This window comes from Hippocampus guttulatus, chromosome 20, assembly GCF_054856545.1.
Source record: "Hippocampus guttulatus isolate MCC_2025c chromosome 20, RoL_Hgut_1.0, whole genome shotgun sequence".
Lineage (NCBI taxonomy): Eukaryota > Metazoa > Chordata > Actinopteri > Syngnathiformes > Syngnathidae > Hippocampus > Hippocampus guttulatus.
Window position 1 is genome coordinate 2,559,796 of NC_141280.1, and position 25,724 is coordinate 2,585,519.

At 44.5% G+C, this 25,724-nt stretch overlaps 1 protein-coding gene, 1 long non-coding RNA gene and 2 other non-coding genes across 5 annotated transcripts; 1 reads left to right on the forward strand and 3 right to left on the reverse strand.

The window, feature by feature from the left end:
- The first annotated feature begins 9,504 nt into the window (after positions 1-9,504).
- Positions 9,505-13,390, forward strand: LOC147187485 (serine/threonine-protein kinase Nek2-like). Its single transcript, XM_086100785.1, has 6 exons — positions 9,505-9,651; positions 10,126-10,343; positions 11,956-12,136; positions 12,242-12,294; positions 12,378-12,504; positions 12,586-13,390. The coding sequence occupies exons 1-6, from the start codon at positions 9,505-9,507 to the stop codon at positions 12,862-12,864; spliced, it is 1,005 nt and encodes a 334-aa protein (XP_085956911.1). The 3' UTR covers positions 12,865-13,390.
- A 4,947-nt stretch (positions 13,391-18,337) lies between these two features.
- Positions 18,338-24,941, reverse strand: LOC147187486 (uncharacterized). Of its 2 annotated transcripts, XR_015097698.1 has the most exons (5): positions 24,541-24,941; positions 24,398-24,449; positions 21,252-21,298; positions 19,484-19,621; positions 18,338-19,385 (listed from the first exon to the last, which is right to left on the reverse strand). It is a non-coding gene; the product is annotated as an uncharacterized LOC147187486 (long non-coding RNA). The 2 variants fall into 2 exon arrangements; XR_015097697.1 differs by having other exon boundaries at positions 19,484-21,298; positions 24,541-24,937.
- A 271-nt stretch (positions 24,942-25,212) lies between these two features.
- On the reverse strand, positions 25,213-25,285 carry trnaa-agc (transfer RNA alanine (anticodon AGC)). The gene has a single exon. It is a non-coding gene; the product is annotated as a tRNA-Ala (tRNA).
- Positions 25,286-25,386: 101 nt separating this feature from the next.
- On the reverse strand, positions 25,387-25,459 carry trnaa-agc (transfer RNA alanine (anticodon AGC)). Its single transcript has one exon. It is a non-coding gene; the product is annotated as a tRNA-Ala (tRNA).
- Between the last annotated feature and the right edge of the window lie 265 nt (positions 25,460-25,724).

Genomic DNA, 25,724 nt, shown 5'->3' on the forward strand with positions numbered 1-25,724 from the left:
TCTGTTTTTAATTGCTATCCAGGAGCACATGGAAGAATGAGGGCGTCGACGAGAAAAGTGCCCACTCACACTCATACACCCGTAATGCAATGTGACAACCGGATCGCTATTCTCCGAACGTTGCAGAGATTCTCCCACCCCAGTCCAATCAATAAAATGACAAATTGACAAAACAGGCCATGATAAGGATGAGCAGCCATCCCCTCCTCCGCCTACCTTACAAGTGCACTTATCAAGCCTTTAAATTGTGCTTTGACAAACTGCCATCACCCCTGCTTGCCAGTTTGTTGGGGGCGGGGGGGTGGGGGGGTGAAAATAATCTACACTTCGGATGTGACTCCATTTTTCTTGATATAATGCGAGTATTTTGTATGAACCACTGTGTGACTGTTCGTTTACAATGACGATCAAGGCCAACCACAATCACTGAGAAACATTTCCAGTAAGAATGCTCACTGGGGTTTCCCCCCCCCCCCCCCCCCCCCGCTTGCATCTAGCTCGCAGTCTTTCCCGTTATAATTGCAGACATGTCTCCTGCCGAAGCAGATTGTCCCATTCTCTGTCTCTCTGCCTTCCTGGTTTAGATGTGACCATTATTGTCTCTTATTGAATGGTGCAATGAGCATCTGTGCATCGGGTCATTTGGATTTTCTCGGCTGCAGCGATTGTTTTAGTCTCTGTCAACACGTAAACACTCTCAAACAATTTGGGAAGCAAATTCCAGCAGTGCTATTAGCGAGTCTGCAGAAAGGCCTAATGAAGACTAACAGGAGAGGAAAGTTTCAAAAGCCGGAGTGCACATAGAAGTGGGCAGGTGCTGACAGTAGGAGTGCTGCAGCGGAGAGCGGACGACGGCAGCGGCAGCTACAGCGTGACAGTGCCCACTTAAAGGCGAGCTGACAGGACCAATCATCCACACTGTCAATCCAGGAGAATCAGCTCATGGCGTATGAGCCGAGGAAGGCATCGGGAAAAGGTGTTGGCGTGTGTCTGTGGGGGGTTGAGGTTGCAGAGTGTTGCCGAGTGAGCGCGATGATGTTTTTTTTTTCCTTCCTGTGATGCATTTAAAGTATCTGCTGTCTACATTCTAACAGGAAGTGACAAACAGCATTAGGATTGCAGAGTGTCTGCTAACCACAACTTGATGCAACTTCCATTTCTCCCTTTTTTGCTAATGCATATCCTCACAGCCCACTTAAAATCCAACTTTTGGCCTTAGACAATCTCTCGAACCCTTTATTCAGAACTGGGTGCTGCTTTCAGATCAAGAAGTCATGTCATGCCCAAAGCACGAACACTAATTCCATCAAATCCAGGATACGTTGCACTGGTGGGGGGGGAGAAAAAAAACGGTCATAATAATCATTGATTCTGTACTTTTCCATTCTTTTTCACAGGTCCTACCGCTCAATGCATGTGTTGCCTGCGAACATCTGACACCCTGCGGTGATATGCTGCAACGTCTCTGGGGATTGTTTTTTTTCACTTCCTGTTCCTGAGGCACTGTCTGATGTGGTGAACAGCAGCCTCGATTGATCTTGTGTTTAGAGCCCCGTTCCTGTGCTGCCATGATAAGTGCCTCGATGCTTTCTTTCAAAGCAGCCTTTTCCAGCCACTTGTTCAATTTGGTGGTGGTTCATGCCATGCAGGATCAGGTCTTTCTTGAGACGGTCCATCTGGCTCCTACTTCCAAGGCTTCCGTTTCCCGAGGCATTCACTAAGCAGGACGTCTCTGGGGTCCATCTTCTTGATGTATTCTTGAAAGCTTGTTGTTCCCTCCTCGTTAGTGACTGTGACACCGTGTGTATATATATATATATATATATATATATATATATATTATTATTATTTTTATTTTCAGTTCATACTTTCATTCTCTCATACCGTTTATGTCCTCCCCCCCCCCCCCCACACATTTACTCTCTCATCTGCTCTCTGAGGCGATGATTTATCCCACTTCTGACCCCAACCTCCTCCCCTCTTTCCCTTTCCATGCGGTCATGTTTTCATTTACCCCCGTCCTCCCTCTTTCCTCCCCCTCTATATAGCCGGCTCGGTCTGTAATCAAAGCACTGTGCGAGCAGTGTTTACAGGGGTCATCCCAGGGGCCCAGCAGTGTGCCACTTTCACTTTACAAGTGCTCGCCTGGTCTCGCCTAGCCCTACACTTGTGTCTCCCCGGCTGCGGTCACATTACAGAGGAAACGACAGAAAACATCCCTCCTCCCACCGTGCCTCCGTATTCTCATCGCTATCCATCTCGTCACCTACGCACGCAATAACTCGCGATGTACTCCTGTACTTTTGTTCCGCGGGTGAGGAGCATGATATCTATCTGCTGCTTCACTTTGTTCACGTCTGGTTAAGGGAACATGCAATAGATGTGAGGGGGTTTTATTATTCATTGGGTACTAATACCTATTGGTAGAAGTATTTTCGGCCAAGATTTATAGACCGGCAGCAAAATCTTTAAATAATTTTTTGACTGGGCTTTTTTTTTTTTTTAATTATGATCTGCAAAAACACCATTACAGTAATCTAGCTTGCTGAAAATAAAAGCACAAGCACATTTTTCTTCCCAACCGAGGCCACAAAAGGCAGATTTAAGACTACCCCATAATATCATTTGTGGTCTGAGGTTAAGAGTTAATTGTTCCGACAACTGAGCCCAACAACTCAAAGATCCAAAGACACAAATCCAAATTTCAGAACAATCCATTCAAGGGTGATACAAACCAATACCGCGTTATCATTTGTTCCTCCTTGCCAAAAAAACGTGTTTTGCTTTTGCGGTTTGTTTGGGGGGGGGGGGGTTTCCACAGGTGAAGTAACTGATTGCGTGTCAAAAGATGGTCATTTCCCCGTCATATTGTGATTATAGCTGTCGTAAAGGTCCCATCTCCGAGCGCGTGAGAAGTTTGGTGACAGGAGGCTGTGACGTGCGTTCTCACAAGGCAGGCTTTCAAGTACGCACTCCACAGGAAGGAACAACAGCCTTTCACATGTGAAGCCCGGGTGCCGCACGTCGTCACAAAAGCGCCGAGGAATATAGCGGGTGAAAAATGACAGCGGGTCTCTTGTCATCGCAGGTTGTCCGCTTCCAGCTGTCAGAACATTTTAAACAGTTCTCTGCGGCGGTAATTGAAAGCCGACTGACTCAGAGCGAATATATTTTATGCAAAGCTAATATGGAAATGAAATTGTAATGAGGATTTGATGATTTGCGGCCCACTCCGTATAAGCCTCATTCAGGCAGGTCTGTATTTCTATCCAACAGGGGGACAAATTATATGAAATTACCCCTTCAGTTTTTGCCTTGAGGCGACCCAAATGGTTTCGCAGCAGCCCTTTTATTGAGAGCACTCATAAGTCAGTGCTCCATCGGGGACTGGTAACATGAAAACATGAGTCAAGAGCCTTTGCTTATGGGCAACACTATTTACCAAGATGTTGTTTTATATGATGTCACGCTCATAAATTCAATTTATAGCAAGTACACTTTTCATTGCTAGTACGCGAGGGGTGTCAAAAAGTTTTGCCTGTCACTTGAGGTTGCTGGCATAGATGGATGAACAATCAGAGCTTATTGCTAGTATCGAAACTCTCGTCTTAGCCAAGATTTCAGAGGGTGAAGGAAAGTACAGTACTTCAAAGAGAAAAGGAAGCCACGCATATGGGACTGCACATATATGTCAATGTGTTTGTAGAGCAGACATAAGAATGCAAAATCTTTTTCATTTTAAACCTTGTGGAGTGCCTTCCTGCTTTTGTCGAGGCACTTCAGCAAAGTGAGTAACAGCATCTCACGAACACTTTATCAAATCTGACGCCAGGTAAATCTTGGGCAAAAAGCCCTGTGGCGGATCCAATTCCACTGGTGTGTCAGTCCTCTCTGTCAACGTGTTTCGCATCAGGCCATGCCAGGTTGATGTGTTTCAATAAACTCTTTGATGTCGGCAGACAACGATCAATATAGCCCTCTCTCCCGGAACAGGAAAGCCCTTCGTATTCAGGGCTGCATACGTGAAGCATTACCAACAAGTTGCATATGCGTTTGCGTCACATTGTAATGTAAAGCCATTGCTCAGTGGTTGTAGTGAGGCCGTGCGCTTGTTTATTCACTCCCACCGGTGATGAAAGGAATGCAATATTTAGTTCGTCACTAGACTGAATTGGCTGTGAGCGTATTCGTGCCATCGTAGTCCGCTTTTCTTTAGCTGGCTTTTGCTGTTGCGAACGGAGAGTTCTGCAACAAATTAAAAGAATGCAGATTGAATGGGATCGAGTTCTATTGCATGCCTGCAAAAACGAATGAAGCTGTTCAGTTTCCGCTTTCACTAAACATCAACTCGACTCGTGAAAAGTTATGCTACCCATGTAAGGAATGTAAGGCGGGATGTCCGTCACTATCAGTATGCAAAAACTTCTGTTCCAAATGAATCGGGAGATTTTTTTGAACCTAAGTGAGTAATTTTGACACGTGTGTCACGACACTAATACCGATACCTGAAGAAAACCCACGCAAGCACAGGGAGAACATGCAAATTCCACACAGGGAGGCCAAAACTCAATTCCTTCATGCAGACAACTGAATGAATACATAAGAGATGTTCACAAATAAAAGCCGGCGCGGCATACGTGTGGTCTCATTAAGCAGTCGGGGGGGGTCCCACGAGCTTTCCATGCAAGACATCTTGGAAACTTTCTGACATCTTCCATCATGCACCAGTGGGAAATTTTCCAGGTAGAGGATGCAAACCATTACATCATTCCTGCGCTACGACGAGCAATCTTCCTGGCTGGTTGTGCTCTTTCCCAAATTTGATACACCCCCCCCCCCCCACAAAAAAAAAAAACACTCTCAACTAGCAAAGCTAATTCAAGACATGTCTGAAAAGCGTAAGTGTTCTTTATTGCCAGTCCCTTCGTGCGAGGTGATGTGCATGACAGGCAATAGTTGGCTCAGATGCGTCGATTTTATCTTGCTTTAGCTTCACGTGAGATAAGTTTTAGCTTTGTCTGATGTTCTCGACATTCTATTGCGATAGAAGGTGACTGGAGTTGAGCTGGAGGAAAACATACTGCGCACTATTTGCACACCGAGCTGCAGGGTCAAGTACACGGCGTATTGGCATGCGCGCACACGTACGCACATTAACCAGATCTGAGCAGGCCCGTGGTTTGTGCATGTAAATCAGGCACCGACGGGGCACCGGGGCAAGACGGCTCAAATCTATGAATAGCAAAACAGATCCAACTGGGACTGTCAGCCATCAATAGGAAAAAGAGATAACAGCTTCTCTTACATCGTAAAAACAGCATCTTCTGCCAAGGCGTAAACAGTGGCCACCGGCAAAAAACAATGCGCTGTGACCGCGTTACTTCCGTGTGGCGCATCCTAGTTTGGCGTTAAAATAATCCCCGTTCACACAGACCTACAAAAATAAGACATATTCCTTGATGCTGCGCTTCATGTCCATATTGCGCCGAGCAGGCAGCCCCTTTAGTGTTGCAATCAGTTCCATTTCTGCTTCTTTGGTTTCCATCACACTCAACACCTCCCTGTGCAGTATCACAAAAAGGAAAAAAACAAAAACAAAAGCAAAACCCCCTCGAGGAGTTAATCCTTTCGATGCTGGGTAAGCTTCCTGACGAGATTTGCTGCAGTTTTGATTGATTTCACGATAAAAGATTTGGGGTGATCTTCAAAATCTGCCACGTCTGGGGTGATTTGATTGTAAAGCTTTCACCGTATACCTAAACATAGACTGAATAGAAACGTTTTTCACCCTTGGATGCATGGCACAGGTCCAAACAATATTTTCAACAGCAAGCTAAAATTACACTACTCAACCGTCATTTTTTTCCTAGCACATCAGGTTTTTGATATATTTGACCTATAAAAGCTTGTGCATGACGCATTTTATAATGCGTTCCGTTTTAAAGCTACGGTGTGACATAATTGGGGGGAAGAAAAAAAACAAAAATCCACCTGTTGCTGAATGTAACCCGTCATGCATAAATGTTACAATTTCACATGATATGCTAGAGAGAAAAAATGAGGGCAAATTCGGAATCGGCGCAAAAAAAAAAAAAGTAACAATAAGCTTTTTGGAAATACATTTCTTTCATCTTTGCTGTGACGATGAACTGAAGTTCGAATCATGCAGAAATTATTTTTCTTTGTGAGGATGTAAAAGGGGGCACCTTGAAATGCAAACAGGCATCAGGTGTTCATACGACAGACAAGAATGGAAGTCAATCCCTCAGCCAGCGACAGTTCATGTAGGTCGTCTCAAATTTATCTCCTTGACCTACTTGATACACTTGATTTTCCATCCCGTATTTGTGCTCTTCATTTTTTATTTTTTCAGCCAACAGGCGCTCGGGGGGGGGGGGGGGGGGGGGGGGGCTGTAAATTGAGACACCGGTGGCACATAAACATGAGTCATCAGACCAGACCTCCACAGTTGAGGGAGCAACTTGTGCCTCTGTTTTGTCAGTCAGCCCTGTGAAATATGCTAGCGGAGCGGCTGCTAGGAGGGGGCAAGGTAGGATTTGATGTGGACATACTGTTCAAACAACAAATGGCCCATGGGCGTACACATGCGCGTGCGTGCATGCAGCCTTTGAGCGGCTGACTTTTTTTTTTATTTGTGGTCTAATGTCACATCGCCATGGCAGTTCTTTGTATGCGCCCGAGGTTAGCCGGTATGTGTCCTACGATGCAAATGCTCGCTTTTTCACTTTTCCGTCCAATGTCTTCAATAACATGTAAGAAACACGTTTCTGTCCAATTTAGTCAAATATATGCAAGATAAATAAATGGCTTGTCATGACGGCACGCTGACATTTCCGCGCATCTCGGTGCCTGCGGCGAGGTACCGTTTTAAATGTTAACAGATGGAGCATCTAACACAAAGCGCAGTACAGTACGTCATCTTGACAGAAAGTCACATTGACTTCCGTTGGCTTTAATCGGAAAAATATTATCAAGGTCAACTGTACAGCATATTTTTTTAAGCCACCCCCTCCATGTTTGACACACGATAGCGAACTGTTCCTTCTTGAATATATTCTCTTGGTGGAGGTCTCCCAAAGCATCTCCAGAGAGGAATTTAAGGATGTCCGTGATATAAAAATATTCTGGCTGCCTCTTTGGAGGCCGCGCCGACCCACCGAGATGCTTGTGCTCCCTTGGTGGAATATTGACTGACGGACTGCACCCTCCCAGCCCCCAGCGCCACTTCGAATGTCCTCGTCAAAGATTCCAAATTTGAAATGCGTAGGAAGCGACACAAGAGGAAAATATGAGCCCCCTCCTACCAAGTGCGCCATCTTCTACGCGCGTAAGCAGCGTTGCGGCTTCAACCATCCTAACGCCCGCCTTGTCCAGATGGCAGGAGGGAGACCTCATAACGCAACATTAACTCAAACATCATTCCAAGCAGCCGAGAGTCAGCAAACTCCAACAGTTGGCGTTTTAACAACGGCGAATCAAGTGGCGCACGGTCAGTCTCTTTGTGGTCTTCAAGCACAGCATCATTTTAATGGGATCCGGGGGGGCTGACATATCGAGATTTCGGGTCAAACTGGGAAAGGCCCCGTTTCTCGTGGCAATAATGAGGTCACCGATGTGACGGGGGCAGACGGCAGGACGCGGCGAGATTTCAGGACCATCTCGCCATCAGTGAGGTCATTTTGGAGTCCCATTTCCGACTGCTTTCGTCCTCTCGGGGCCTGTCGTCAAGATGCTGCCGCTCCGTCGTGTCATCACCACCGGCGGGGCGTGACAACCCGCTGCTTTTTAAATCACTCTCAATCAGGAGGGACCGAATCTCGTTCGCTTTCTCTCCCTCGGGAGGCGAGAGACAAAACGGGGAACAATGAAACATGCGCGTAACCTTTTCAAGGGCAGAGCGGGGCTGTCCGGCACCGAAAGCACATTAGGAAGAGAAAACCACTGATGCGGTTAATACAGAAGAAGGAGAAGAAAAAGAAGAAGAAGGGGGAAATAGATGAGGGGGAGGGGGGGACTGAAAGCCAACTATGATGACTTCTATATATAGCCACCGCAGTGCGTGGTGAAGGCCTGCGCTACTAAGACGTCATGCTTTCCAGCTAAAGGGATTTCACAGAGAAAATACAGCGTGTGTGTGTCCGTGTGTGTGTGTGTACTCATGTATGTGCATGTGTTCATTAAGGCCACAGATTAGAGCAAGCAGTGCTGCCAACGGTGGAGAGCAAGAGAGAGAAAGCGAGAGAGCTGCGTTGCTGCAGGAGATATGGTGTCCTTAATTACAGAGCAAACAACCACAGGCCTTCTTCCCTTTCGGGATAAATGCTTATGTATTTCTCTGAAGGGCTGCTATTACTAAACTTTTTCTACTCAGCAAATTCCAGTAATTAAATGTTACAAAAGAGCCATTTGTCTTGCCAGGGTTGTATGGATTATTTGGGGGCAGATTTTGTGCACTTTTACTTCGCAAAGGATATAGTCCGTAATCTCAGGGACTAAATGGGGATGAAAAAGAATAAATAGGAAGCATTTTGACTGAATAGCACTTTTTATAGAGTAAATTGATTTTTTTTTCCTTCATTTTACTGATATACTCAGAGGCCATACTGATGGCGGAGTGGTATGTGCTGCTGCCTTTCATGCATGTGGTGTGGATTTGATTCTCAGTCTTAGCGTCCCGATACTCAGCCCGATTGAAAAAAACGGCGGGTTGCATCAAAGAAGCATCAACACACGCATCGTAGATTCAGATTTAGGGCAAATCCGACGTGATGACAAAGCACAGTTCTACACGACAACAAGCTCTAATGTTTGAAAAATAGTGTCTGTTACTTTGAATCCAATTGAAAACGACTCAGCGGGTGAGAAATGCTTGCAAAATAGTGACAGATCTTAAATGAATTACTTTCTAACAAAGGGCACAACTTTAACAGGTCTGATGGGCGTGCATGTGAATCGGCCATTTATTCAAATGACTTCACCGGGGATTAAATCCAATCATACGATTGTTGTGTTGATGACCACCAAAACCTACTGAGTAGTCAATGAAGTCAAACTCATTTAAAGCAGCGTGCCGCGCCTTTCGGCGGCGTTCAGAAACAACGCCACATGCTGAATCTGCCGAAGCGAACGCACAAAACGTTAACAAATTCATATCGTCGTGATCGGTTGGCACGACGGGATCATCTCGATCCATTTGATCATTGTCTCTTTCTTTTTGCATGATGACCCACCCTCTAAATCCCGTCAATTGAGTCAGATCATTCAAGAGGAGTGCGGCGGAAACATCCGACCAATCACAATCGAGAGTTAGCCGCAGCATTTAAAGCCATGCTGACCATCAGTTGTCATAAATTCAAATAAATAACACTGGCAGGGAAAAACAGACATACCGGCACAGAAAATCGATCACAAATTAAGTTCTTTATGAATCGAAACGGCCAACAAAGTTTCCATGCAAAAAGGTCAAGAAAGAGGCTATGTTGTATGGAAAATGTCGACTTGCTGAGGTTGCTGACCTTAGCAAATAACATCAATATGGCATCCATGCTCGCCAGGTACGATGTGCTTTACACAATTGCAATGGGTTTCCGTGGAAGATGCCAGAAGATACGACGGAAATCTGACGGAAAAGTGAGTAAATATGCCGCGTTTCATTTCATGACTGCAACTGAGGGTTTGTTGTTTCACAGACAATTCTGCTTTTGAACAACAGTAAACAGTTGTCACGAGTACAAATATTTTCATATGTCCTTAATAATATGGAGGTAATGCCAGGGGCGATGAGGATACTCACTGTTTGGAGTTAAGTAGAACTATGGATTTTTTTAAAGGCCTGCTATTCAACTCCGTTAATTAATAAGCTAACAAAAAAAAAAAAAACGAAAAGGAAGAAAGAATAATACACACTCTGAAGTGCGGCAAGTACAAAAGTCAAAATGTTTTGATCATGAATACATAGAGAAACAAAAGCCAAACCATTGGATACTATTTTTATGCGACATAAAAAAATACAACCAAAGTAAACAAATCGTGGAAGAATCGTTCTTCCATTTATTGTCAATATAAATGCTGCTCTCCACTGACATGACAACTTACCGCGCAAAGGTTCTGGTATGGAAAGAGATGCATTACGACACTTTGACCGAGAGTGAGACGCAGACGCTGATCTTGAAGCTGAACTTCCTCAAGAAGCTGAAGCACCCAAACGTTGTGAGATGTTACGACTGCATCGTCGACAGCGCCAACACTAAGCTCTACATTGTGATGGAGGACTGCACCGGTGACACTCTGGCGAGCCTCATTGCCTCTGCCTCAAGGGAAAGGTGATTTTTTTTTTTTTTTTTTTGACTGCTGGAAGCTCGATGCACGGGGCGTCTTCAGGTAATGATCATTCCGAGTAAGACTACTCAACTCAACTCAACTGTATTTATAAAGCACTTTTAGACAGCCATCGCTGCATACAAAGTGCTGTAAATAGAACAACTAACATATACAACAGTAAAGCAACACATCGGTAACAAAGACGGTAGGAAGCACCGAACAGCAAAACCAAGAACAAATCTGAATCACGCCGAGTCAAATGCCAAAGAACACAAGTGAGTTTCGAGGCGGGTTTTAAAGATGGGCAGCGAGGAGGCTCGCCGAATGTTCAGCGGGAGGTCATTCCGGAGAGAGCGACCAGCAAAGAGAAAAGGCTCAGCCTAGTTCTCTCTAGTTCTACAGTATCATTTGATTCTTGAACATATGTGTCGCTTGTCAATGTCATTTCATACAAAATATTTTAGGAACAAAACTCCATTACAAGTAGAGGACACAGCTGTACAATCAATACATTGGTCAGTTCATGGGGTACACAGTCTCATGACATCAGAAGGGAACCCGTCAACAATGTTTAGTAGATATGGGCTGGAAGTAAAGGACATGAATGGCTGACACAAAGCTATTCTGTGTAAAGTGCATCCATCTCCAGCCTCTCACATGCCCGTTAAGACGCATCTCAGTGTGTTGACAAGGTTTATATTTATGTGGCAGTTTGCATTTTCAGTGTTAGAATTGGATCACCTACCAGTTGAACTTGTCATGTTGCGTGATGGTAGAGGACTCACAATGCAGGTAGGCAGGCAGGGGAAACAGGGTACGTTGAAGAAAATGTATTCCCAAAACACTGGAAAAATGAAGTCCAACGTCAACAAAATGCTGAAAACACCAAGAAACCAAAGTCACAACAAAAACAAACAAACAAAAAGCAATGGCAGAAGCACAGACGACGTGACAGGACGACAACAATCCAACAGAGACTGACGACATCGCAAGGAACACCTGGGCGAGAAGCAAAGGGGTTGGTTGCCAGAGCTGGTTGGTTGACGCAAGGGACCCGCGCGACCAGAACAGGTGGACACAAAACCAAACAAGGAAGACAAACAAAGGCACATGAGGAAAGAAAACCTCATCAAAAACAGAATCATGACAGAACTCAAAGATGACATTCTGACATAGGAGAAATGTTGTCGTCATCACTTCACGGCAAAGTCATTAATGGAGTCGAAGAAATGGGATTTAATGTAATTGTGTCTCATGTTTTGACAGTACCTGTACTCATCATGTTGCTTACGTATTGCATACATACATTCATGGCTTGAATCTAAATGTAAATCTAAAATCCATCAATTCATGCTTCTTTTGTTGTTTTTTTTGGTTTTTGCATGTTTGTGCTTGAAAATCTCCTCTCCAGTTAAACAAATACAAAATATTGTAAAACAAGCAAATGCTCTGTGTGTAATCCATATCGTTGTAATTGTTAAGGGACCCCAGAAGGTTTTTTTTCACTGCATATTTTTAAAATATGTCAGTCAGATATTGCATTCTATAGATATTGTGCAATATAGTATCTCATTGTCGTGTTTTTTTTTTTTTTTTTTTTTTTTTTAATGCTAGGCGTCATTTGGATGAACGATTTATCCTGCGAGTCATTGCCCAGCTCACATCAGCCTTGAAAAAGTTTCACAGGAAGCGTAACGGCAGGCCGGGCTTCCTTCATCACAATTTGAAAGCAAACAACATCTTCCTGGACAGCGAGCAGAATGTCAAACTTGGAAAGCCCTCTTACATGTCCGCGGTGAGTAGAGTGACCATTTTTGATAAGGGGCTGTGCGGATGCTGCAACTCCTAAAGTGCTTTGATGTTCACATGTTTTTTTTTTCGCGTCACATTTGTTTTTCAGGAATGTGACATCTGGTCACTGGGCTGTCTACTGTACGAGCTCTGTACTCTATGGTAAATTTTTTAAAACTCTGCTTACCTACTGGATATTTGTTGAGTAAAAGGTCTCTCATGTTGTCTTGATTTCTCCTTGACAGCCGTTATTTTCCGACCCCGGACCAAAAAGTGCTTACCGATAATATGCCAGCAGGGACTTTGAGAAGAGTCCCGGGACAGTACTCTGAGGAACTACGAATGCTGCTCAACAACATGCTCAACTTGACGGTGAGTCATGTATTTGTTGATTACTGTACAGACGTTCCAAAAAAAAAAAAAAAAAAAGTGTGAACTTTGACCTTTGACCAGGACTACCCGAGACCATCGACGGACTCCATCCTCCAAAGCAACCTGCTGGCTGAAGCAGTCGGGGAGGAAGAGAAGAAGGGTCAGCTTTGGCTTCAGAGGCGTTTAGCAAAAGCAGAGAGGAATAAGAGCATTTGCTCTTCTCGTAAAAATAAGGAAAACCTCGCACCCGGTCATCCACAGCTCGTCATGCTTCACAACATTGCTCGGAGGCTCCAGACAGACGATCGGCATGTAAGCCGAGTGGACAAAGGCCGGTTTGTCTGTGGCCTCCGATTCTGACAGAGGGAGAATGTACAGTAAATGTTTGTTTGTCATTTGTAAATGTAAGTTTCATTTTTTTATTTTCAAATAATAACCTTGGTTGTTTTGTCAAGGTTGCATGAATGGAACTAAGACTAAAGTGTTTTAATGGATTTCAGACAAAAGAACGGTTTCATAGAACCGTGTGGCCTTCGACAGCAGAAGAAGTGATTTACCCACGCAGGATACCAACAGAGTGCAATGAGTACATGTTCTTCATCGGTGTAGTTTGTACACACTTAATGTAAGCAGGAAGAACAATGTGAGCGCTTTGAACAATACAAGGGAAGTATAGAATAGTTCATAATCTTACCAATGAGCCACTTCTGACGCTTGCATGTCGAGCACATTGTGGGTAGCTATGCGATGTTTTTTTTCTTTTTGTTTTGAATGCCCCCACTTGTCAAGATCCAAATTGTACCTGGGCTGTACGTGGTGACTTTTTCTTTTCCTCCATCAATGGGCAGTCTATTTGGCAATCATTAAAAGAATGTCAACGCAACAAGATTATGGTCCAGACCAGTCTACATCTTTACCATATCTCACCATGCCTGTCAACCGTTTTTGTTTTCAATGTTAAAGAGTTGGTGGGGGGGGCGTTTCTCCACTTTGCTCCTTTCAACCAAAAAGAAGTTAAACCGCTTTGCCTTAGTTTTTACTAAAGGACTGGCTCCCGTAAAGATTCCATGTGATAAACATCAAACTAGAAAGGGGCCATTGAGAGGAAATGAAAGGGGAAGGTAGTAAAAGAAAAGGCAAACAAAGTGTGACATCAAGCTTCGTCATGCAGCAAAGTAGAGGCAAGATAAATGACAAGCAAGGAAATGAAAAGAATAGGAGAGCAGAGATGGCGCGTGGATGTGATTGAGGAAAATATTGAAACTCGTAGACTGAAAAGGAAGAGGGGGGCAGATAGTACTCGAGTTAAGGTCAGCCAAAGCTTTTTCCTGGCTTTTTAATTTAGTTGGCTGGAATTTGTTGACATTTACGGCAGGGTCACCAGCTTTTGTCAAGTTGTTTGTGACATTGCCTCCATTTGCCTTCTGATGGGAAATGTCCGAAAAGCCATTCTCAATGGTAATTAGCCTCTGATGTGAAATGACATTGGGTTTTTCCGGGCTCTCTTTCATTCACCTTAATTCCCTCTAACTGATTTGGGAATAATGAAGCAGAAGGTAGCAGTCGCACGAATTGCGTTGAACGGAGATGCGGCATCGTGATCAACACCTTTTTTTTTTTTCCTCCCGCGACTTCCAAAACAGGTTGCTCTGACTTCCTCGTTTGACACAAACAAGGGCATCTTCTATTGCTCACAGAGGTGCAATAAACTACACAAACGCAGACACTCATAAAACCTAAAGGGGAAAAAAAAAAAAACTCTTTTTTGACCAAAAGTCCACAAACATACAAGCTTTCACACACACATGCAAACGCACAACAACAAAAAATCATAATAATTACAAAAGTGCAGGTGAAAAAAGACCATTTGTGCATCGGGGGTGGGGGAGAAGACGATTTATTTGGTCAGAAGAGGAGCAGATGTTTTTCTTCAGATCACCATCTTCTTGTAGGGCCGCGTCAAATTAAAACGGAAGAGAAATTGGACAGGGAGCACAGATTATTGTCAGAGGTACAACACAACGGCGCCGAAAGAAACGCACAGGTTGGAGGAATTAAACACCGCTCTTCTCTAATAACTTTATGATCCTCCGGGAGCGCCTCGAGAAGTACAACAGGAAGGAAAAATGGCAGATGACATACACGGCAGAAAGACACACAAGACACACAAAGACTGGCTCTCAACGGAGACCTTGGCAAATAAGACCTAAGCCAAAGCCCGAAAACAATGTTCTGAAGGAACCAAGAGAAGCGTACGATTGTATTTAATTGTACACAACGTAGTGTAATACAGTCGACACTTTCAAACAGTATCGGGACAGCACATGGGGACGATTACCGTACCTTCCTCGGTATATGACATCCGGTATGTTGTAAAACTTGCATCCAGAGCAAAAATGCACCTGCCCTGTCACCACGGTAACAGCGTGGAGCGATTGTAATCACACAATTAGCGGAGGCTCATGGGAAATAAAGTGAGAGGAATGAGTCCTCGGGAGGAAGTGTGGATGGAGGGAGAGGATGAAGATGGAAAGAGAGGGCGAGAGAGAGAGAGAGAGAGAGCAAAGTGCTGAACGCAGACAATCCAGAGAGAATGAGAGCAAAACGGCTCGGCCGCAATCACATGAATAAAGAATTCAAACATTGCGAATTTTTAATGCCACACCTCGGGCCGCGTCCACCACCAATAAGAATGCCATAATGCTGAAAAGCACAACGTTGCTTCATTCATAATGCACGGGCGTGATGTAAAGCCCGATAGGCCGGCTACTTCCCAGTAAACGCCACTGATGCGCAGCCTCATCGCGCAAGGTCATCAGCACTTGGTTCCACCCGCTTGGTGACAGCGTCGGCTCTTCCTACTACTGGAGGAGGTGGGGGATGCAAGCCTGCGCTATGGGTTGGACGTGAGGACAACATCAGAGGATGGCAATGAAATAAAAATCTCTGAGTTATGTCATGGGATGTTTTTATGAACTATAAGACAGCTTTGAAATTCAGTCCCGAGGGATATAAACTCCCTTCTGACCCAATCTTTTTTACAGTCCTCTGATGTAACACACCTACTGATGCCCGAAGCTCAATTCCACTTTCTTCTTCCCCTTTTTAATATAGATCTCCCTCCAGCCCACCTATTTTGTCGGCATCTTTTACAGTAAACCTCCGCGGGAATCAACGGAATCTGTGAACCTTAGCATTTGATTGCAGAATATTCCTTTGAGAATTTTTTTTTTTCGGAAAAGTGACACGCTGTATTACGTTCTAACTGGACAAGGGCTTGGATGGGCTCCAGGTCAGTTTGGACCCATGTATAGACATGTGATTTAAAAAAAAAAAAGAAACAAAATGATGGATGAAGTAAATCAAGTCGAACAGACCTTTAATATTAATATATCTAGGATCACCACGCAAAAAAAAAAGTGTAGCTATAGTATGGTCGGCGTTTCCTGGTCCACGGGGCAATTTGTGCTTGCCTTTCATGGGAGGGAAGAATGTGGCCCTTCCTACAGCAAACGATGTAAACATGTGAGGTTTAATTTTTTTTTTCATGAGAGTTTGTGTCTCCTTCATGAGCCAGGCTCTGTCAGGCAACATTCATTGTTTGCCCTGAGGATGCTTACACCTACATTAGAACCAGAATATTATTATTGTCATCATCACAAACACAAAAATGAAAGCAAATAATAGCCGGTGGTTTGATTTTCTGTGGGGGGAACGCTGAAGGGCAATTTTGAGGAGTTGAATATAGTTTGCATGAGTGGCAGCAGAGGATGTGGATGAGAAATGTGCTGCCCAGCGATAAAGATGGTTGGCTCAATTTTTGCTCTCCTCATTGTCTGCCAGTTGCCGATTGTTGCATGGCTGTCTGTTATCTCTTATTGGGCAGACTACATTACACTAAAAAGATGCGTGTTATCTTGCTCAAGAGATAATTATAGATTGTGTATGCAGATTTGCTGTAATGGCTATTGCTAATTTGTTATAGTTTGTTGAAACAGTGAAGCATAATAGTGGGTTCGTTTATAGCAGTGCGAGTGAGTGGCTGACTGTTGCAAGAACACTTCCCTGCAAAAGTTTCCATCAATTGGACTGGAAAAGATCACCAAATCACTTAAACGCGTCTGTGAGCAAGCCGTTCTGCAGTTCCACCTCACTGCTATGCCTAAAATTAGCATTAAAAGAGCGTTAGCTTCTATTAACTAATTCACTCCCAATGACGTTTTTAAACGTCTTTTCAGACTTGGTCCAGAATTGGCTGGTACTGAATGAGTGAAGAGCACCTCCATGATTCCTCCATACAGAGGTATCGGGAGCAGCGGTGTTTCCGTTTGGCAACGTAAACAGTTAAACTGCTGCATCGGCAAGATCAAACGATATTGTCTTCAAGCTAAGGGCACTTGCATTTTTTTACACTTTTGAGTATTGTTTGTAGAAGCAAGCAGCAGCCCTTCATGAACACATCAGTGAGATGTCTTTTCCATCAAAATCGGTCACAATGAATAGTCATGTCGTCGTAATTTCAGCTGCATTTGTGCGGCATGTCAATGAGACGTTTGAAGAGGAGGAGAATGACTTTGAACTGGATGCCTTGATGAATTGGCAGTCGTTGGGGGTTTTCGAGGATGCGAGTGATCTGTTCATTTCTATTAGCACAGCAGAGAATTCTATCCTAAGTATGTAATTCCTTTGTCAAGCCACCAAAAGAGAAAACTAAATGAAGTCAAGCCAAATATGTTCCAATTCACCAGTAATGACCTGCGCTCTTGACATTTACAGCACAGTCCCTCTGTATCATAGGGGGGGGTGGGGCGGGGGGGGTGTCATACTTGGTCAGCTTTCTATTGACTTTCCATTCATAGTGCAGCAAGCATTGGCAGCTCTAATCAATAGACCTTAATGCATCTATTATAATCCTCACTAGAATTTAGATTCCATTGATCAGCAGGCCTTTAGTTTCAAGAGTTTTGAGCCGCGTGAGAGACGACAAGGAAATTTCCATGTAACGCGTACAGAAAGACAGGCAGTCATAGACCCGTGTGGGAACTCTTCACCTGTGGGGGAAGCATGCTCATTTTTCAGATTCAAGCTTTGATAAATGCTCTTTTCATATGAATTGGAAGAGGCAAGAAAAAGCATCATGTCGATCAAAACCATTTTGTACTTGAAATGCAACTGAGCTTTGGGGGCTCCGTGCGCCTGGTGGTTTTTATTTTCAAAATTGCCTCTGTGAACTTCAACAAGCATCTCGTTTTATTGTTTAAAAAATATCTATATAATAATAATAAAAATAATGTGTGTAAACACACTGGCATTTGTGGTCAACCTTGGGCCAAACCATAGCGCGCCTCTGAGCCTTCCGGGACTCAGCAGCCCGGTACGGATACCGTGACAAATCTTGGCCAGACTTAAATACGGAGAAAAAGAGGGAGTGTGAGTGGGACCTGCTATTGGCTGGCGACCACTCTAGGGTGTCCCCGGCCACTTACCCAAAGAAGCTAGCATAGGCTCCGGCTCACCTGCAACCTCAATGAAGACAATCCTCACTGTAGAAAAAGGATGGGTGGGACATAAGAAAGAATCATTCCTCCTGGTGTTCAGCGAGGTAGCTGGAAAGTCTCATTTGTTTGTGTCCTCTATCAGTTTGACACATTAATAATTCTAAATCGTCATTAGAACTCCAGGCCTAATGTGCGAATACATGACACGATCTTAATTCCTAATGTGCTCCATCAGCAAAATCCACTTCCTCTGTCTCTTCTTATTGCACCGATCTACTTTTCACCTACGCGGCTGTAATTAACGAAGCCACTCAACAAACGCAGACTCAGATAAATGGCGATAACAAAAAGGTTTATTTAAAGAAAAGCGAGAAAACGGCAAAGTGGTCAACAAAAGGCGCTGGCGACAAAAAGCGCTGGCCAATTACAAGGACGGAATGATCATCAAGAAATACACAAAAAAAAAAAAAACATCAAATGAGGTTAGTTCAATCACACGAAAACAAGAACAAATACAGTCATTTAACAAATACTCACAGACCGAAATATTCTGCGACTCGGAAGAAGAACGAGAGAAATGGCACTTGGGCAAAAGCGGTGAACAAGAGCAATAGTCCGACAAGGGAGACAAGAAGTCAGATTCCTTAAGTGGGCCGCCACTTGAGTGCCTTGATCAGGCACAGGTGAACCAAGGGTGACGCCCCACACTCCAGCTGGTGCTGAAGAAAAACAAAAAAAAAAAAACAAAGAACAAAACAAAACACAGCGGAACATGACATGCCAAGTGCAAAAACAAAGGGCCAAGGGCCGATTTGTTGTTTGTTCATTAGCAGGACTTTGGTACACAAATATTGCGCAACTATTTTTACAGACATATTGATATCTACTGTTTATCCTGATGGCAAATGTATTTTGAAAAGCAACATTAAGCAACACTTTGCCGGAGAAGCACAGATGTTACTTTCAAACAGACCAATATGAAATTTCAGTAATAATGGTCTCAAAACCAGCCCTAAAGTCCACTTCTTGAGCTCTGCTGCATGGATCTTATCGCCGCAGAATCACAAACAATAACGCAAGAGCTGCAATTTCGCTTTTGTTGGGCTATGTTTACGTCATGTTTGCGCTGGCCACGGCGGTCCCATTTGTCCGAAACATTGCACACGGTGGGATTTAGAACTTTTTAAACATTTTCTCCGTATTCCAAGTCTCGCAAAGTTTTCTCACGGCATGCACGGTGTAGGACAATGTACCGTTGGCTGAAATGCAGCGAACCCACAATGCGCTTCTGAAGCAACCCGTGATAGACCACGTTATGTTGTATTTTGGGAAACATCGCGTAAACGTAGCTGAAGGTCAGGCGTGCTGGAGGCTGGCGTTCTCCTGTAAACACAGATTGCGATTACAATCCCGTTAATTACTGCTGCCTTTTGTCCTTGGCAGGTAAACCACAAATAGATGACGGAAGCAGCCCAACCTACCGGAAAGACCAACTCTTGTTTAACTTCCATTATCTCCCAAACAAGCGACTTGGTCCAACCTTGTCATCAGCCGCCGTAGCTGCTCATTTCCTCTCCTTTCTTCTGCTCCTTTTCCCTCCATCTTTTTCCAACACCTTTCTGGCGTGACATTAATTACAGGGATGCGCGTGCAATGCCACTTATTGCTTTAGCATCAAATGTGGAGCTTGATGAAGTGTTTTATTACTTATTTAGGCCAGAATGCCAAGGTTGATTACCTCTCGTGCACACTGTTTACTGTCTGCGGCGCATCTATAGAGGAGTGTGTGTGTGTGTGTGTGTGTGTGTGTGTGTGTGTGTGTGTGTGTGTGTGTGTGTTGATCCGCAAGCAATCAAAGTGTATTGCTGAAGGCAATGAAGTTGAGATTGTCTTTGTGACTCCAACTCACTTATGACTCGGGGGCGGTTATTTTCTTGTGAGCATCGCATGTTGTCTGAATATAAGAAGTCAGAGTTCCATACATTAATCGAGTGCAGACGTGTATTACGCATAGCATTACGCTGAGAAAAAAAAAATGGAAAGCTTAGATGTACTGTAGGTTGCAGTCGAACAACCCAAAAGGGATTCGGACGTGCCACATGAATGAAAGATGGATATCGACATCCATAAGAGAAGCTTGGGCTGTGTGCTGCATCGATCTCAATTCTTTATTCTGATACGGCAGAAGGGCCTATAATCCTAAAAATCACCCGTCATCTACAAAGTCACCGTCCATCCCAAAGGGAAACGCTCAGTCCAGGTTGCATGAAAGGCAGAATTCAAATAGCATAATCAAAAGTCACACAAACAAATGACTCCTAAAACCAGTACGGAAAGGATCAACAGACAAGATTAGCTTGCACATGATTCACTACTCTGTACTGAATGAAAAACTGAAATTTTTGCTGCATCTCTGAGGTCCTTGCCCTTAACGCAGAGTCGTTCTTCTTTTTTGTTTTGGAGGGGGTTTTTTTCAGTTCAGTCCGAATTATTTTCTCCAGCTGCTGACAGATGCTAAATTGGGAAATGTGTCGTGCTTCAAGACAAAACATTCTTTGTGAGGGTAAACTACTTTGAGATGTATTATTTTGTAGGGTGACCATATTTTCTTTGCTATTTATCGGACTCTTGCACCTGCTAAAAACTTGCCAGTTAAATCCTGAATGATTTTCAAATCTCATCTGAATGCCATTGTTTGTAATGTATGAATCGAACAAATTCTCATTCACTTAAAATGCATCACGTTATTCGGATATTCGTATAATCATAACGTCGCCTCAGATTGGCTATGACTTTCCACAGCTCACCAGTGCTGACCCTTAATACGGAATCTAATCTGCTACCTCGTTTGCAAGGGAAATGCTGCACAATTTACAGAAGGGAGCCTTGTGACATCTACGGAGAAAAATCATAGAGGAGTAGCTCATTTCATGCCTTGTATTTTTGTTTTTCTGTCACGCATGACTACTCCACAGTGGAGGATGAAATGCATGCGCCGTGATCTCTGCGAGTCCCCCGTTACCTGGATCCAGATTGGCCGTGCTTGGGCTACCGTAGGCAGGCATGTCCCTATTACCATATACTTTCATATACTGCCGCTAATCCACAGAGAGCGAGATAAAAACCAAGGGTGACACGGTTGTGACGGTTCCATTTCGCTTTTGACAAGGAAAGAAATGTAAATGACTTGGCAACAAACAAAAAGGAAAAGCAGTCCGCCACGTTTCGCGTGTTAAGGCATCGACTCACATTCTGATGGTAGAAGCTTCGGTTATCTGAATTCTCTCTCCATCTGGCTGGATGCAATTTGGCAAAACAATACACAACACAGTCACAGTCAGTTTTTCTCATATTCAAATGTTGTCACGACAGCGTACTTGTTGCTTTGCCTCAACCAACCCCCCCCCCCCCCAAAAAAATCAGGGAACTAGATCATATGGGTTTGTTTGTTTGTTTGTTTTTTAAAAACAGTGAAAATGTTCAAACGCTCAGTGGAGGCTTATCCAAGCTCGCCACCACGACATACTGTAGGTGTTGGCGGCGAGCTTGTCGGTCGTTTTTGAAAGTGCGTCTGTGTGAACACAGATGTTGTCACCCTTAAAACTTTTCAAAAGAAAAGTGTTTGCTCTAAATAGAGATTTGAGAATTTGGCCATGTGCCGTATCGACTGCTCAGACTCAGTTGTGTTACATTTATTGAACGTGAAACGGAGCGGGAAATGAGCTTGCGCGACAAATGCTCCAAGTGGTGTTCAAATCCTTCGTCTGACTTCGAGGACTCCAATTTGGAGCGATTCGTATCTGCACTGCCGGAGACAACACCGACGCTCGCTATCGGCCTCCCTCATCGAGAAACAGCCTGTGGAGATTAGGAGGCGTGCGACGTCGCTTCTGCTGCCGGCAATGCCTTTAATGTCCTTTTACCGACTCTCAAGGTCACAGCCGAATTCCGAGCTGCAGTTTGTAGCGTTGGAAGTCACGAATGCAGCATGAAGCGGGCTTTATCTTCAGTAAGCACATGCGGCGGGCCCGAGTAATTACCTCAAAGTGAAGTTTCATGTATGAGCATTTGAATAAGCTTCGCCGCATATTTACCCTCGCCGCATCAAGCGCTCAAAGGACAACAAAGCCATTCTCAGTTAATGAATTAATCACTTCTGGGCCCGGCGATTTGAACTCTCATATCGATGGCGTTGAACCACCTTGAATGCACTATTCGCCTTGGATAGAGTCCAAAACCCAGAGGTGAAAATAATATGTCAGACCGCTTGTTTGCTGATGCAAAGCGGCCCTGACCGGCCAGCGCTGGCTCGATCAAGTGCAGACTGCCAATGCTTCCTCCTGCTCTCACACACAGGCTCGCGCTCAAGCACACCCGCGCGCGAGAAGCATACACGCGCATACAAAGCTACAGCATCGTGCAAAGATGATGCAGTGTCTTTTTCATGCAAATCAGATTCCGAATTGTAGATGCAAATACAAGCAGGTATCTTGTGAAAGCCTTCGAGAGTGGATTGGGATTGCCTGGCCTAAAGAGGGGCCAAGTTTGTGTGTTTCTGCCATCTAGCGGCCAAAACGGGACCTCTGGCTCACCACCAACCTCATTTAATGAGGTATAATGTAAAATGGACTTCTTTCTTTTTTTTTTAATTCTGTGCATACAAATAGTTGGGTCTCTGGAGTGCGAGTAAATCATTTGTTATCCACCTATTTTGCCGAAAATGAGTCTTTCTGCACTTCGACTGTGTGGGACCGCTTCACGTCATGTCCGCCCTGACGCGTTATTGTTATAGAACTCCAAAAAACTTGCTCAACGCGTACAGTACAGCCCGTGACCCTTCCTCTAAATTGAACTCTCTATTAGCAGAGCCTGCAGTTTATTTTAGTCATGTCCCCGACTTCTCGTGACCTCTTTAGGCTTGCTTCCTCTGGACTCCCGTTCTGGTGCTGGCAAAAGGGGAGTCATACTAGCCAGGAGGGTCTGAGGTCTGGGAGAACCAGATTAGAGTACAAACCCTGGCTTTGATCGCACACTTTTCTTTTTTGTAGGGGAGTTTAGAGGACAAAACACACTTTGTCACAAAGCTCGGCTTGGTTGGTGCTGCTCGTAGTTTTTGGGTCGTCGGCAATGTATTCTCAATAAATACAACACAAAACACGAAACGATCTTCGCATTCTGCAGCGCTGCATGTCTGTTTCTTTTCATTCCGCTTGGTCATTGCTTAGGAACAAGTGAACAGTTGCATAGCGGAAAGGTTGTGATGTTTGCCGCATAATCGTGTTTGACAGGGAAGGAAAATGTAGCACGCGTGTGGTAAGGAAACATTATGAGATCATCACATCAGGTGAAAGACCGCAGCGCGACACATAATGAGGAACGTGTCACCGCGGGATTGCATCACTTGGTTTAACACGCTGTGCCTCTTGTGATTAGCGTCCGCTCCACTAGCTCCGTTTGTACGTGTGAGGTGTATATGGATATCATGCACGCATGCGAACGTGGACGTGATTTCGCCGGCCTGGAAACTGGCTGCTGGACCACGTGGAGTTTTCATTTCCTATTTGAGCCCCATGAGTGGCTACAAGGCGCTTGCTCCCTCTTCTCGCCCCTTTTCCCCCCGTGCTTACCTGTGAATAAGCCTGACATGAATCATTTTTGACAGAGCTTAGCTTTGGAAACGATCGGCGAAGAGGTGACTTTTCATTTCATTTCCATAGCAATTGATGAGTTTATAATGAAGCGGAGAGGGTGTATTTGTTTGACGGTGGGACAACAATGACCGCTCACGTCTTTACTGGCTGGATGGTCCAGAAAGAAAAAACGTGTTTTTCCATCACATGTAGATGACATTCAACAACAAGGGGGGGGGGCAAGATAATCACTTAAAAATGTTCCTTCATCCCAAAAGAAAGTGAAAACGGCGCTACATTTCCCGAGGTGTTTAAAACACACATCAGTCATGCGAGTTCAATCAAATTAGACCGCTTAATGCCTCTTAAGTAGGGCTGCTGTGGGTGCAGACAAAGGGAAGGCGATGTCATTTAGGCAGAGATGTATTCACGAAGACAGTGATGGAAATGATGCTGTCCGAGACTAGATCTAATTCATTCATGATTCCAGAACGCCCGCGATACGTGCCCACAGACAGCAGCAGTCACAATGAGGGTGAGAGCCAAAGTTTAGAATTTTACATGGTTAGGACGAAAAGTAATTCCCCACATGGGGAAAAGCGAAACGTGTTGAGCGAGGGGAAAAGCGAAAAGCGTTGCCTGCAGCTCAGTGGACTAACTGGCTGTGAGCAAGTTACTCGCTCTTACATTACAACGGACCCAAGAAGAGAAAGACTCTTGAAGAAAGCTTTAACATGCTTGTTGTAATGAAATGAGCCTTCTTACCAGCAGTTGGCTCAGAGTCACGTTTCACCTCATCGCACTCAGGTGGCTCCATCTGGATGACAAAGCACAGTTGAGTCGACAACAATTACAAACGCAGTTCTATTTTACTCTACGCTGCTGCAGCTCCTCATTTTTCAACTTGCTTTGAAGTGTAGATTAACTGGAGACCGGAAACTTTTGCCGCAAAGGTTGGTCGACCGTGATCAACGACAACAGGCCAAGCCGCGACTAGTCCAGCGACTCATCCACGGTGGTCAAACCTGCCAACGCAACAAACGAGGGACCCGTCAAGCTCTTATTTCTTACCTTTCAACGGCAACGTTGCAAATGGAGGCAGCAGTGAGGACCTGCTACAAGCTTGTCGCATTTGTCTCTTTGACCAGCAAGTGGAGGGTCTCTGACAGCACTCTGACTGGAAGCTGCACTGCATGCAGAGTCAAACAAAAAGCAGGTGAGTGTGCTTGAAAATTCAATATGCAGTGCTTTTTGGGTGGAGCTTCCTTTTGGAACATCAGGTGGATCGTGACGCCACATTTCCTGAGGGCCTGCCTACAATCAACAGTTCTAGGACGGATTGGAATCGACTCGACTTCACAACATGGATCCGGCTCATCAGCACCACCTGGTGGACAAAGGTAGGACAAACACGCACATGTTGAGGAGAAATGTTCATGGAGCTTGCTGAGCAGTTGCCACTCTGCTGCCTGTTCACTCGCGCTCTCTCTCCCTGGTGCAACACACCTGATTAAATGATCAGATAATCAGCGATATTCATTTTGCTGGAAAATGCGGACATCGAAGTGCTCCAAAAGGTTTGGAGGATGCGGGCATCGATCCCGCTACCTCTCGCATGCTAAGCGAGCGCTCTACCATTTGAGCTAATCCCCCACAAGCACTACACATGCCACCCGATGTTGTGTTGCTCAGTGAACGTTTTTTTTTTTTTTTTGTGCTGGAAAATGCGGACATCGAAGTGCTCCAAAAGATTTTGGAGGATGCGGGCATCGATCCCGCTACCTCTCGCATGCTAAGCGAGCGCTCTACCATTTGAGCTAATCCCCCACTGGACTTTGGAATTTCACAATAAAATCCAATTTAGATGACACCACAAGCAAGTACGCAGATGTTACACAACAGCGCACACGCCCCACAATAGTTGTTTGTGGACAGAAAAATATGTTTCCAAATAGATTCTGTTTACTGACATCCAGCCAACATGCAAACCAGGATGTTTCCAAGCTGCAAAGCAAAGAAAACATCCACGTCGATTCTCTTGAGTTAAGGTTTCAACCTGCAGATCCACACAAAGCGTCTCAGTGTTTCAAAC